The sequence below is a fragment of the Anastrepha obliqua genome, chromosome 1 (genome assembly GCF_027943255.1).
Source record: "Anastrepha obliqua isolate idAnaObli1 chromosome 1, idAnaObli1_1.0, whole genome shotgun sequence".
NCBI lineage: Eukaryota > Metazoa > Arthropoda > Insecta > Diptera > Tephritidae > Anastrepha > Anastrepha obliqua.
In genome coordinates, this window is record NC_072892.1 from 131,225,382 (window position 1) to 131,239,386 (window position 14,005).

A 14,005-nucleotide genomic window follows, 5' to 3' on the forward strand; every position below is an offset into this window, starting at 1 on the left:
AAAAGCAAAAGCAACCGATAAAAGCGATTTGATATTTATTATCAGGTCAGTCCATAAGTTCGTCCATTTTTTAAAGGTGTCAATAATATATTTTCCTAAATTATTCACAATGTCTTCTCAATGTTTAGGCAAATTTTTAATTCCCTGCTCAAAAACGTGTTCTCCTTGGAGCCAAAATAAGCTTTGATATCGCCTTTTATAGCTTCTTTTGAGGAGCAGTTCTTGTTCCTCATATGGGATTGAAGTCCACGGAAAAGGTGATAATCACAAGGTGCAATGTCCGGAGAGCATGGTGGATACGGAATTAGCTCCCATCCGAGCTCGTTTAGCTTGTCTAATGTTTGCCTTGCGATATGAGGTCTTGCGTTGTGGTGGTCGATTTTTTTTAAGTGCCCCATTCAGGTTTGATAGCTGATGGGAATAATAATCAATACTGGTCACATCCCATCAAATAGACAGGAGAATCTTCTTGGGGTGAAGGCCGTCTCTAGGAGTCGGTTCTGGTGTTTCATCTTTATCTAACCATTGGCGTTTGCGAACAGGATTGTTATGAAGGACCCATTTTTCATCATCAGTAACGATTCGGTTCAAAAAACTTTAATTTTCAAGCCGCTGTAGCAGTTGAGAACACACATTCACTCTCTGCTAAAGGTTGGCGACGGAAAGTCTATACGAAACCCATTTTCCCAGCTTTGTAACCTTTCCAAACTGAACCAGGTGCCTGTGAACTGTTCCATGCGACGAATTTAACATCTGAGCTATCATATCGACTGTCAAATTTGGCTCAGCTTTCACGAGTTCGAACAATGCGTCGGAGTTAAAGACTTCAGGACGACCAGCGCGCGGGGCATCCTCCAAGTCGCAGTTACCACTTCGGAATTTTAAAAATCACTTTTGCGCAGTCCTTACACTCACGGTATCCTCTCCGTGATCAGTTTTTATTTCTGCAGCAGGAGGTGTTGCATATTTACCACTTTTATAAAAAAATGCAAAATATGCCTCTTATACGCGTTCGAAGATTCCATTTAATTTTTTAACTACACGTGCTTCTATCCGCGATTAATATTTTAGGACGGGTTCTATTTAATGAATGGAGTTAAAAAAAATCTCCCTCGCTCTCGCGATCCCTAGATGCAAAGACTTCTGCCTGGAAAGAATTGGCAGTATTTATAGAAGAATTGGCTGATTTAAAGAAAACCCCTGTTCCAACTCTCGATTTCATCTTGGCATTGTCAGTGAAGTCAGAGGTACTAGCTTCGGTACACATTTCCCCAGATTTCATAAGATTCTTGAATCAAAATTTGTGTGCGCCTGAGTTATTTGTTATAATTCGTTATTTCCAAAACATCCAAAAACAAAGAAAAGTCCTTCCAGTGCATTTCATAAATGCTGTGATTTCCTCTTAAACGATACGAATCTTTATCGATTTCAAATTCACTCGAATCAATTGCAAGCCAACCATAACGAATTCTCATTCGACTTGTCTCTGCTGGTGTACAAAAGAGCCAATGAACCGGTGAGGCCAATCTAGCAAGTGACTAAATGGCCAAGCCACTAAATAACAGTATCGCATGCAGCCCACAGAATTATCGTAACCACCATTTCTACTTTAGTTTTGAAATCGGAAAATATTGCAGCAGCTAAAAAGTCAGTGCTGCATTCCGGTTTTGTAAATTAGGTGAAAAACCGTGGCAATCCACTTGACGGTGGTCCCAATCTCAGTTGGAACGAAATGCCATTACAGCGTGCAATAAATGCAAATAACTTAACGGGTTGCTGCATACAAAGCAGATGCCTGTAATGGCAAGCGGTTTGATCCATGCAGAATAGTTACAAAGTAAAAAGTCATTAATGGCGGTGGTGCACAGGTATTTCTATATACACACATACATATACATATATATACATACTCAACGCCACAAGCTACGTACTTACGACTGGGTAAGCGCATATTGAATTAGCGCGGGGCTTTGCGAATTTGCATAGAAAATTATAGCTTCGGTTGCTGGTGGGAGACAAAAGCAATGACTTTATAGCAAACGAAAAAAAAAAAATTAAATTGAACTTTGTGTGTTGAAATTATTGTATGTGAGTAGCAAGTGTTTGTGTATTTTTCTCACATTTATCTTTTATTTATTTTGGAAAATATGTCGATTATCACATCAGCCTATTGCAGACATCTTGAGGTTTATTAATGCGTCCGCACCACCATAAAATGTGCGTTTATACGTATTTGCAAAAGCAGACACAGTCAAAAGTATTAGAGCCATCAATGCATTGATGAAATTATAAGTTTTTTTTTTATGTTAAGTATTCGCAGTGGAGCTGATAAATAGAATAGATTAGCTTTGGAGGAGGGCGAAAGTCACCTTGTCACTGCCACAAAATGTATCTGGTGTAAACAAATTTTTCGATAACAAATCTTCAATTGGCCAATCCATCACTTTATTATTGTTTTGTCAAAGCCATTCAAGTACTAATACATATTAAGGAGTGTTTTGGATCATTAACTTACAGAGAAACCAACTAAACTGGCATATCCTCTTCATCAAATGGGAGCATCACTTCTTGAAGTATGTCCATGTGAATAAATAAATTGAATACAAGTTTCCATTTTATTGGTTATGAAGTCAACATCCCAAATCACCGTACTCGATTGTTTCTTGTTTTTTTTGTGAACCGCGGTGAGAACTCTTGTTTTTTTATGGGGTAAGGGGTAGTCAGAATTTTCAAAAAGTATATGCATTTTCTTAAAGTATAATATCCTAAAAATATTGTGTGAAAATTTGAAGTGAATCCGACAAATACTTTTCGAGTTATTCAACAATTAACAAAGGCCGCTCGGGCGCTCCGGAACGTTCGTAAAACTTTAAATGCGTTTTTCTCAAAACTATGTTTTTTGAACTGGTGATCACTGTAACTTAAAAACCGCTTGGTAGATTTCAATAAAATTTATACTGCTTTTGGAAAACATAAAAACTCGTGCATGATCGCAGCATTTTTTAATCAAAAATTTCGATTTTTTTAAACAATTAATTGTCGGTTTTTTTTTCGAAAATCTGAAAAATATATTTTCTGAGGACGCCATATTGTTAAATTTGAAAAGAGAAAAGCTTTGATCAGGCACAAGATTATCTATTAATAAAACTAATTTCTCTTGTCCGATTGATCTTAGAGGAATGTCCAAGAACTTGTGATGATTACCGCAAGGGACTTCTGGAGAAACAAAATACACACAAACATTTACAATTATTAATTTTTTTTCTAAAATTTTCTGACGTCAAGTCCAAACATGACGCATTAATGCTTTATTTTTATTTTTGTAAAATAAAGCAATTGACTAGCAAAAAAAAATTAGTGAAAATCATACTTTTTTCTATCCTCGGATTACGCCTAACCCCTTAACAAGTCCCGTGGATTTGTCACATATTGAGAACGCGTCTGGTTGGCATCTATATTTTTGTTAGTGAAGCTTTAATTTAGTAGTGTTTCCCAAATTTGATTTTTTATCAGGTTTTAGAAAGATGATTATGCTGAATCTAAAAGCTCTTAGCTTAACAAAGAATTTGTGATAACCAAAATCATACAGAAATGAAATACTAATAACTTTGTATTTACCACTTCTGTTCATTAGACCTCATTTCGGTGGCCTTTGGGAAGCAGCTGTAAAAAGCGCAAAGGGTCTGCTTAACCGCAAAGGTCTCATTTGTCAATAAAATCGTAAACTTCGAAAGGGTAGAGTGGGCAATTAACTCCTTTAAACCCTTTAAATCACCAGGGCCGGATGGAATATTCCCAGCACTTCTATCCAAAGGCACTGGGGAACTGATCCGAGTCATGGTGAAAATCTTCAGAGCTAGCCTAATATTGGAATACATTCCAAAGATATGGGGGAAAGTGAAGGTAATATTTATTCCTAAGGGACAAGGGTAACAAACCCCCTGATTCTCCAAAATCTTACAGACCAATCAGTCTATCGTCGTTCATGCTAAAGACAATGGAAAAACTACTCGAATACCATCTAAGAGAAGAAGTAATCTTCAAAAAACCCCTTCATAAGCTGCAATTTGCTTACCAAAAAGGGAAATCCACAGTTACAGCACTGCACACACTCGTTGTCAATATAGAAAAGGCCCTAAATCAAAAAGAAATAGCCCTATGTTCCTTTATGGACATAGAGGGAGCCTTCGACAACGCAAATTACAAATCCATGGAAACAGCACTCGAAAAAAGAGGGGCAGACCCAATAATAACTCACTGGATAAGCCAAATGCTTAATCAGAGGATTATTAAAGCCTCGTTAGGCCAAGCTGAACTTAATGTCACAACAGTAAAGGGATGTCCGCAAGGAGGAGTTCTTTCTCCACTGCTATGGTCCCTACTAGTTGATGACTTGGTGCAGCACCTAAACAACAAGGGATTCATAACCATTGGTTATGCAGATGACATATCTGTTATAATAAAAGGCAACCATGAAAGGACACTAACGGACTTAATGCAAAATGCCTTGAACGCAACATGGGAATGGTGTAAAAAGGAGGGGCTGTCGATCAACCCTAACAAAACCACAATAATCCCCTTTACAAGAAAAAGAAAGTTAAAGTTTCCTGCATTGAAAATAAATGAAACAGTGATAGAACTAAAGGAAGAGGTCAAATATCTAGGTTTAACCTTAGATAAAAAACTCACTTGGGAATCACATATAAATAATATAACAAAAAAAGCCACGAAATCCTTGTGGACAACCAAACAATTACTAGGGAGATCCTGGGGCCTCAGCCCTAGTATGGCCCTCTGGATATACACCCAAATGGTTAGACCAATCATACTGTATGGGGCACTAGTATGGTGGAGCAAATCTATCCAACAAACAGCGATCACCAAACTGGGAAAAGTACAAAGGCTCGCTTGCCTATGCATCACAGGGGCTATGAGAACTACCCCAACAGCTGGCATGGAAGCACTCCTTAATCTCCCACCACTTCATATAGCAATCCAAGAGGAAGCAGCTACGCAAGCACTCATGCTACACATGAAAGTAAATTTGAAATTTGGCAACCTCACCGGTCACCTAAATATCCTAAACAAAATCAAAAACACCATAAGCAGGGCTCAAGTTTCAGACCACATTGACCCAACCCTCTGTTTCACAAAAGGATACTCAATTACCTTTCCAGAGAGGATAGAGTGGAAAACAAACCCGAAATGGATGAATGATGATTCACAAAAATGGTACACTGATGGATCAAAAACACCTTACGGTGTAGGAGCAGGTGTAGTGGGGCCCAGAATCCACAAATCATACACTCTCACCAGGGACACCACTATCTTCCAAGCGGAACTATACGCAATAATGGAAGCAGTAAACATCATGCAACGCAGAAACCACAAGAGAGTAAGGATTAAAATACTCTCGGACAGCCAATCAGTTCTAAAAGCTTTAGATAGCTATACCTACAACTCAAAAGCCCTCTTAGAATGCCACAAGGCACTCAATAATCTGGCATCCAAAAACAATGTTTCATTAATTTGGGTACCGGGACATGAGGGATATGACGGCAACGAAAAGGCAGACGTTCAAGCCAAAAAAGGGGCAGATGAAAACTTCATCGGACCTAGTCCTATGTTCGGATTCAACAAAAACAACCTAAAACAAAAAATAAAATACTGGGCCAAAACTCTATTAAATCAGCATTGGAACAATGTAGAGGGTCTTAGACACTCCAAAAAGTTCCTAAGTTTCAACGCTAAAAGAGCCAACATGGCCCTCACGTTAAACAAAAAGAGCATTCGCACTCTCACAGGCGCCCTCACGGGTCACTTCACCTGCAACAAACACTTACATAAATTAGGCATAACTAACACCAGCACCTGCAGATTCTGCTGCGAAGATGAGGAGTCTATGGAACATCTTATTATCGAATGTCCGGGGTTGACGCATAGAAGGAAAAGGTTTTTAAACAAGTTCATGCTTACAGATGAAGACCTTCAATCACTCCCTCAGAAGGAGCTGGTACAATTCATAAGCATACTTAACAGTCAATAGACAGCATAGGGTGCACAATAGATCAATATGGTCGCAGTGCTAAAGGGCTACTCCTTAACCCTTTACAACCATTAACCATTAACCGCACGTTGGCAAAGACGAAATTAACTTTTGAAGAGCTGAAATAGAAGCAATACTCAACTCCCGTCCACTTTCGCCGCTGTCGTCAGACCCGAACGATTTTGGAGCTCATACTGCAGGACACTTTTTGGTTGGTGATTCATTGCGTGGTCTTTATGAGCCTTCCATGGAACATAAAAATATTTCCCACTTGGATCATTTTGAAATTATCACTTCAATTAAACAACGATTCTGGCGTCGCTGGTCTGCAGACTATATTAATAAACTACGGGCAAGGGTCAAGTGGCTGATACCTACACCAAACCTCACAGTCAGAGCGTTAGTCATAATTCACTACGACAATTTACCACCACAGCGATGGAAACTTGGTCGTGTCGAATCCACCGTCCTTGGGTAAGATGGTTATGTACGCGTTGTACATCTTCGTACTGCTAGTGGGTCTTGTTGTCGCCCGATACACAAATTAGCCATCTTACTTGTATCTTGAAAGAGGGTACTTTCAACGGGGCCGGAATGTTGGGTCATCCTAATGTCATTCGCAACGAATATTAAAATACTCAAATATTCACTCATAATGTAAACTGAAACAGTATATGACATTTGTGAGTTGTACACTTTAAGGTTTATCAGCACTTGTTTTTCTGTGAAATAAGTAGGCTTTGATTTTCTATAGAAATAAGTAGGCTTGGGTTGAAATATTTTATGTACTATATATAAAGGAGAATATTTTTGTAAATGGTGGGTCAAAATTGTAAATCGTAATTTGTAGTGAATAAATTAACTGATATTTTTTGTCGTCGTTTCGTCCGTAGCTGCAGGATTATGGTTTCCCTAAGGATTTTGGCTTTGTACTCATTTCGTCTCAGGCTAAAGTATTTTGTCGTCATTTCGTCGCAAACAAAAGGATTTTGGTTCAATAGCAGGATTGCGACTTCCTTACCGCAGAATTGTCGATTCTCTGGTCAACATTTGTGCACCCTCACTACCTAGGTTTTGTTCTGCCTTGGAAAGTAATCCTCGGTTCAACATCCTTTTCGTATGAATTTCCTTCTAATAAAAATTCTGCCAGCAGAATTGCAGTGCTTTATTTTCTATTCCGATATGCAAGGACAAAATTATTGTGATACCCAATGTAAGGGCAGATTACGAATATCTACATAAATTCCAATCGGCAATTATTTTGTTAAAACTTTACTTGCATCCCAAATATAAAAATATACAATTGCATTCAGGGACGAAATGCCGGTTTTCTAATGATGACTTTGTAATTGCTTGGCGTTCCTAAACTCACACTAATAACACTGGTAATACCATTTCAAGCGTGACGATTCTAAAAGTTCGCTAAAATGAAACTGAAAGTCCAATTTGTTAAGCCTAGGGAAACTGACTGGTTGCAAAGAGGACGATGAACACTATAGAATATACAAAATTTACTTTCAAAAACTTTGTACAGTTGAGCGCCCTATCTTTTGGATATATTATATAAACCTACTTTGGGTTGATCTTTCTCTCAGAGACAGTGGAAGGTCTTCTTTTTTGCTCAATATTTCAGTATTTTCTTATGTTGAAGATATATAGCACTCCATATGGCAGTCAAAGTATTTAAAAATAAATGTACAGTTTTTCCCTCCAGAAAATGTGTGATGAAAAAAAAAATAATAATAAGAAACAAACATAAAACAACTAAATGAATTTTTAAACAAAGCCTATCATTTTTCCTAAATCATTTCGTATTAATAGAGCCAAATCGCTGAGCAAATTTCGTCACACGGAGCGGGCATTGGGCTATATTCATCGCTACATTTCGCCCATTTAGGGGTAATACCACTGTACACGCGTAAAATAAACACGATTTTTAAAGAATTTTTTTGTATAGAAGGAAAGGAGAAACAATCACTCTGATTTGGGAAGTTATTACTTATATACTAAAATACAAAACTACAAAGTTTGATCGAAAAATTTTACAAAATGGCGGCATTGGAGACATTTTTGTAATGTGGTTTCTCTTGAAGGAGCTCCGCGGCACGCAGCACAGAGGGTGCAAATTTTAATCTGGAACAAAGAAACATTTTTTTTCTTAATCTAGATAAGAATAGCTAGAGAAACACGTAGGGGATTTAAAAAATATTTATTTTTGTGGAATTAGCAAGCATTTGAAGGAAAAAACTCTATTTTGGACTAAAAAAACGGCACTTAAATAATTATAACAATCGTTTAAATTAATTTATCGAAAATCCCCTACGCTCTTCTCTTAAGAAGGTTATTATACAGACGTAGTGAAAAACCTGATTAAAAATATTTAAAATTGTTTGAGTTATGCTGCGTGCCAATTTCAGAAAACGTGTTTTGAGAAAAACACGTTTAAAGTTTGGAAATTTGGAGAAGTCGTTAGGTAGCAGTCACTAACGCTTGGTTAAAAGCTTAAACTATTTATGAAATAGACTTCAGTAACGTATAAAACTTTTTGTTCTGTATTTTAAAAGGTTCAAAGAATTTTTTAAGCTTATAAAAAAAAATCAATTTTTTGAAATTTCTACAGTGGTGTTACCCCTTAAAACATAACCAAAACGAAATTCGTAACAGCTGGTTGGCAAATAAAAAATATAAAAATACAAATGCGAAATGATAACTTCCAACAAATAAATAAACGATAAAAAGAATGGAATATATAATTCGCTACTTACGTTGCATTCATTCGTTACTTAATTGGCTAAAATGCAAGAGTTATGTACCGATTTTAGTGGCCACCCAATTACACTTTATGAAAATAACCGAAACTGTGCAAGCCAAACTTAATTTAAATTCACAACGAGGCAGTGACGCCATTCCAATTCCATGATAATTCCAATTATCAAAGTTTTAAATAACCTATTTGTAATGAGCAAGAGATTTGTTTATATTTTAATTTTTTCACTGACAGCTGACTTTGTCGACTGGCGATAACGACCAAATTAAGAATAAAGTTGTTCCTGCTTAGGCTGTGTGCACACTTGCGTACTGCAGTGTGTTTTAATTTTATCAGCGAACTTTGCTGTGCTGAAGCCCGCTTATCGATTTTATTCTGTTTATACTTAGGGAGATAACATCTTCAATTCCAATAAGAAAGCTCTCGAATCACCTGCTAATAAATTTGATCTATTTGCTATTATTTGTCTACAATTTCGGAACTTTCGGGATTTGTAATTTCGTACGTAGCATATCAAATGGAGACGGAAAGATTCCCTTTGTAGTAAAAAACGCAACCTTGACTTTAACTTTTTAGGAAATATAGATATGTTTCAATTTTTTTGTTTTCTTTTTAATATGAAAAGCAATGCGTGCATATGTAAGTTTCCATCGTAAAAAGTGACTTACTTTATTTTTGTTTTAACATATGGTATATGAATGAACGATTATTTATTAGAGCCTATTATTTTCCGCTCGTTCGCCTTAAATTGTATGAGATTTTTTGCAACGATGTTTTTTATTATACATCCCTTAAGGTATTTTATCGGATATAGGTGCGCTAAAGTATTATTATTATTATTGATTGGCTGTTTGTGCCCTTTTGGGCAGTCGCATAGAATATGTTTTGCCGTTTGTTGTGCCTCCTTGCAGAGTCTATAAGAATCGTTTTCTATGGCTCCTATCTTTTTCATGTGATAATTAAGTTTGCAGTGTCCTGTTAGTAGTTCACTGTAAAGCTTTATGTCCTTTCGGGTTAGGTTAAGGTTGCTTCTACCTTTATCCGTTCTGCATCTGTGAGTCTTTTCGATTGCCGCGTGCCCGATTGAGCTCTCCAGTAATCGAATAAGCCTCATTGTTCCTGCTCACGTAGAAAGGCACTTTTGAAACTGTTATTTACCCCGCAGAAAGGTTGCCGCCTTTTTCGTGCCCTGCATGTCCCGCAACCCACATCAAGGTAACAAAGTTTCTTGATACTAAGGTGTTGAGGATTTTAAAACATTCTTGAGTGGAATAAAAAGCTATCCAACGATTTTGGAGATGCGATTTTAAAGTATTATTAAGGGGGAAGCCTTCTGTAGAAGCCTCAAAAAAAATTTTTTTTTGATAATCTGAAAATATAGTATCTTAATATACTGTGAAATTTTCATGCCGAAATTCTCAATATTATAGCTTCTACAGCCCACTAACTATAGATAGAGAGCGGTCCGCGCGCTCCTGTACCTCAAACTTTAAACTCAATTATCTCGAAACGACTTTTTCAAAAACTGCTCGTGTTGTAACTCAAAAAGTTATCGACTGATTTGTTTGAAGTTTGGTGAGGCCTTTCTCTACATTGCTATCGGAAGGACAAACCTAAAATTTCAGATATTTCGCTTTGATAAATAACTTTTTGAGGGTTAAAAATGTCAATAAAATAGCCCTAAATTCTGACTTTTTCTTCAAAGGCTTATTTTATAATTAATTTTATACTTGTTTTTAAATTTTATAGGTTCATCCTTTCCGTTAATATGTTATAAAAAAAACCAATTTCATTTTTTTGTTTCAGATCGATAGATTATGAGTAATAAATAGAGCAGTTTGGGACCTCGCGCTGTAGGCATCTGACAAGAAATGATCCTGAGCCGCCATTTAAAAAATTAAAAATTAAATTTTTTTTTTTTGGAAAGGTTAAATGAAGTTGTGTTAAAGCTGCAAAATAATATAATTATTTTATCACCTTAAAAAATATGTTTAAAAAATTACCGATTTTGAGGCTTCTACATGAGGCTGCCCTCTTAAGTACATATAAATTTAACTGTTGAGTCTTTTATTGCTACTTATAACCTATTTTTCACTTTAAATAGAAAAATATGATATAATTAAAACCCATTTATTTGTTATTATATTATAGAATTGGAGAATTTCTGGAACTGTATTGATAAAATTTGTTGAGTTAAGTTGTTGTGAAAAAACGAATATATAAATCCTGATACTAGTCCCGAATACAGGGGATTGTAAGCAAGAGATCCCGAAAATCCCGTGGTGAAAAAATTGAAAACAAAGAAAAATTTAAAAAATTTTGTTTTTTAATATTTATTTTTAATTTTTTTGTTATTAACAATTCCCAGGGATTTGTAATAAGGAGATACCGAAAATCCCGTGGTGAAAAAAATTGGAAACATTTTTTTTATGTGATAATTAAATTGATTTTTTTTTTTTTTTAATTGTTTTAAATATTTTTTTTATTAACGATTCCTAGGCATTGTTTAGAACCCTTATAGAACTGTATCTGGCATACATATTCTACATAAAACTATACTAATAAGCACTTTTCATTTGATACAAACATACAATAAGGCAAATAGATATTAAATGCTGTGTCAGCTGCTAGCAACTTGTTCGATTTTAATTTTTAGTACAATCATTAAATTAGTTTCAAATATCATTGCAGTCGCAATAGCAGATTTAACAGTTACCAAGAGTGTCATCACCAGTGAAAAAATTAAATCTGTATAAGCAGCAGAATAAAAATGTTCTTCAACAATTTTTTTCTGCAGAAACCATTTTCGTAGCAACTTTTCATGTCCTAGAAGTAATCGAAACTTTTGGTGGTAACTTATATATATATATATATAAGACGCGTACACCCTTTTTGGGTGTTTGGCCGAGCTCCTCCACCTATTTGTGGTGGGCGTCTTGAGGTTGTTTCACAAATGGAGGGGCCTACAGTTTCAAGCCGACTCCGAATGGGAGATATTTTTTTATGAGGAGCTTTTTCATGGCAGAAATACACTCGGAGGTTTGCCATTGCCTGCCGAGGGGTGACTGCTATTAGAAAAATGTTTTTCTTAAGTTTAGTGTTTTACCGAGATTCGAACGTACGTTCTCTCTGTGAATTCCGAATGGTAGTTACGCACCAACCCATTCGGCTACGGCGGCCGCTTAGCTATCAAGTAATCGGCATTTTCTGCACTTTCATGAATGGTTGTGATAGGCGTCATCATCAATGGCCTTCGAAATAAATTTTCATGCGTTAATAACTTTTATTTCAAATAACTGTCTCAAGTAAATTTAAGCAAGAAAAAACGTAATGTTGTTTTTTAATTAAAATAACAGCACCAAAACAAATATTAGCAACACCAAAAAAGTGTATAGCAGTCCTAAGGCCTTGATGTTTACTAAGCTCTTGGGTACGACTCTTGCCTTGTGTGAGAGCTTTGACATGTTAAGGAGTTCACTACTAAGAAACCCAGTTCCAAATGATTTTTTAGGAACTCAAAGACACTACCTTTCACACTACACTTAAAAGTTTTCTTAGAACTGGTTGAGAATTTGTACCGAGTTAAAGTTAAAAAAAAGTTAAAGTTAAAGTTAAAAAAGTTGAAATTAAAGTTAAAAGACGGCAAAAACTTCACCGTACCGAATAATATTTGCATTCGGCTAACTATGAACTGCTCGCGAATCCACCTTTGGCCTTACCACAATCACTGGCTTAAGATAAGTTAAGTTAAGTTAAGCTGTTCGCAGTGTAAGCCAATAACCGTCCAGTTGCCACCGTTGCTGAGTTCTATCGTTTTATCTTCGGTGCACTTCGTTACATTTATTTTATTTTCATTGTTTTGTAACTTTTTATTTATGTAATTTAATTTATTTTGCCATTTTCTTATGCAAATTATATGTATACTAGCGTATATGTACGAATGTATTTACTTGGTGCGCTACAGTCTTTCCACACAAATTTGTGTTTTCTGTTGTTTTTGTTGCTACCTACCACATTCATCGCTGCACAATTATCTGCAGAGCTGTTGGGAACACACCAAATGTACTTTCCGTTGATTTATTTTTTTCTTTTTAGTTTTTCCTTTAACGGAATTTTTTGTTATTTGCTGCGCTATCGTTTTTATCGGATGTTTCAAGAAATCTCTGTGGCCACCCACCACGCTTTTTACACGTTATGCCGCTTTTCTTGCCCGTTTCTTATATTGTGAAAAATAAACTATAGTTATCGGTACTGATCGACTCGTTTGATATTATTTACCATGCCCCGTTTGGTATTGTCTTGTATTTGTATTAAGCGTGTATTTCAACTGAACCGCCGCAAAGTGGTTTTGGCCTTTTTATACCAACCACCAACCCCAAAGACCACAAACGACTTAAGTAGCATAGGCGCGGGCAGACGCAGGACTTGAAAGCCCAAAGTGTTCGCATATATACATATATGCGTATGTATTCGTTGAGGTCGACTCAGGCAAAGTAAGCAAGTTGAATAGTTCGATCAATCAAAAGCTTATTGAATATTTGCTGCATAATCATAGTGCTACGAGTAGCAACAACATTTAAGAAAAGAGCGCGATGTATACAACACTCTCATGCTGGGCAAGTGCAAGCGCAACCAACTCCAATACCAATGCCAACAGCAGCAGCAACAGCAACAGCAAGAATTGAGAGCCTGTTGAGCGGCATAGTGATTCGCACATTGTGGTGATTTTATAGTTTTGCAGAAATTTGCAGTTATGCGATCACTCAGCACCACCGTCGGCGTCAGCGCTCTCCCATTTTCTGAGCTTACAAGAAGTTTTATGTTTTTGCTTGGCAACAACTGTGGTGAAAATAAATATTTAGCGAGCGTATGCTTTTCCAGCCACTGCTCCCTGTGAGCGAAAGAACTGCAAGCAATGAAGCGTACGAGTGTTTAAGTGCAGATTTGAAGTGAGTAATCTTGCACTTGGATCGGTTACACTGTTTAACACATAAAAAATAGCAAAGTTCCCTAGAAAAGACTCTGGTCGAGAGGACAAGAAAAAACAAAAACATACTGATCGGTGGTTTATACCTATTCCAAATTTTGTATACCAAGAAGCAAACTGGAAAATCCGCTCCTAGGTAATATAATCAATTTGTGTATGCGCCAATCTCTACACCAGCCATAATTTATCTGGAATATTAAAAGCA

The 14,005-nt window shown here is 36.4% G+C and overlaps 1 protein-coding gene across 1 annotated transcript in view; it reads right to left on the minus strand.

Moving 5' to 3' along the window:
* LOC129236123 (uncharacterized) overlaps nucleotides 1-13,126 on the minus strand; it is a 51,634-nt gene extending 38,508 nt beyond the window's left edge. Inside the window, exon 1 of the mRNA XM_054870340.1 lies at nucleotides 12,825-13,126. Coding sequence (XP_054726315.1) covers nucleotides 12,825-12,833 — 9 coding nt within the window. The 5' untranslated portion in view covers nucleotides 12,834-13,126. The remainder of the gene's footprint in view (nucleotides 1-12,824) is intronic.
* Nucleotides 13,127-14,005: the final 879 nt, after the last annotated feature.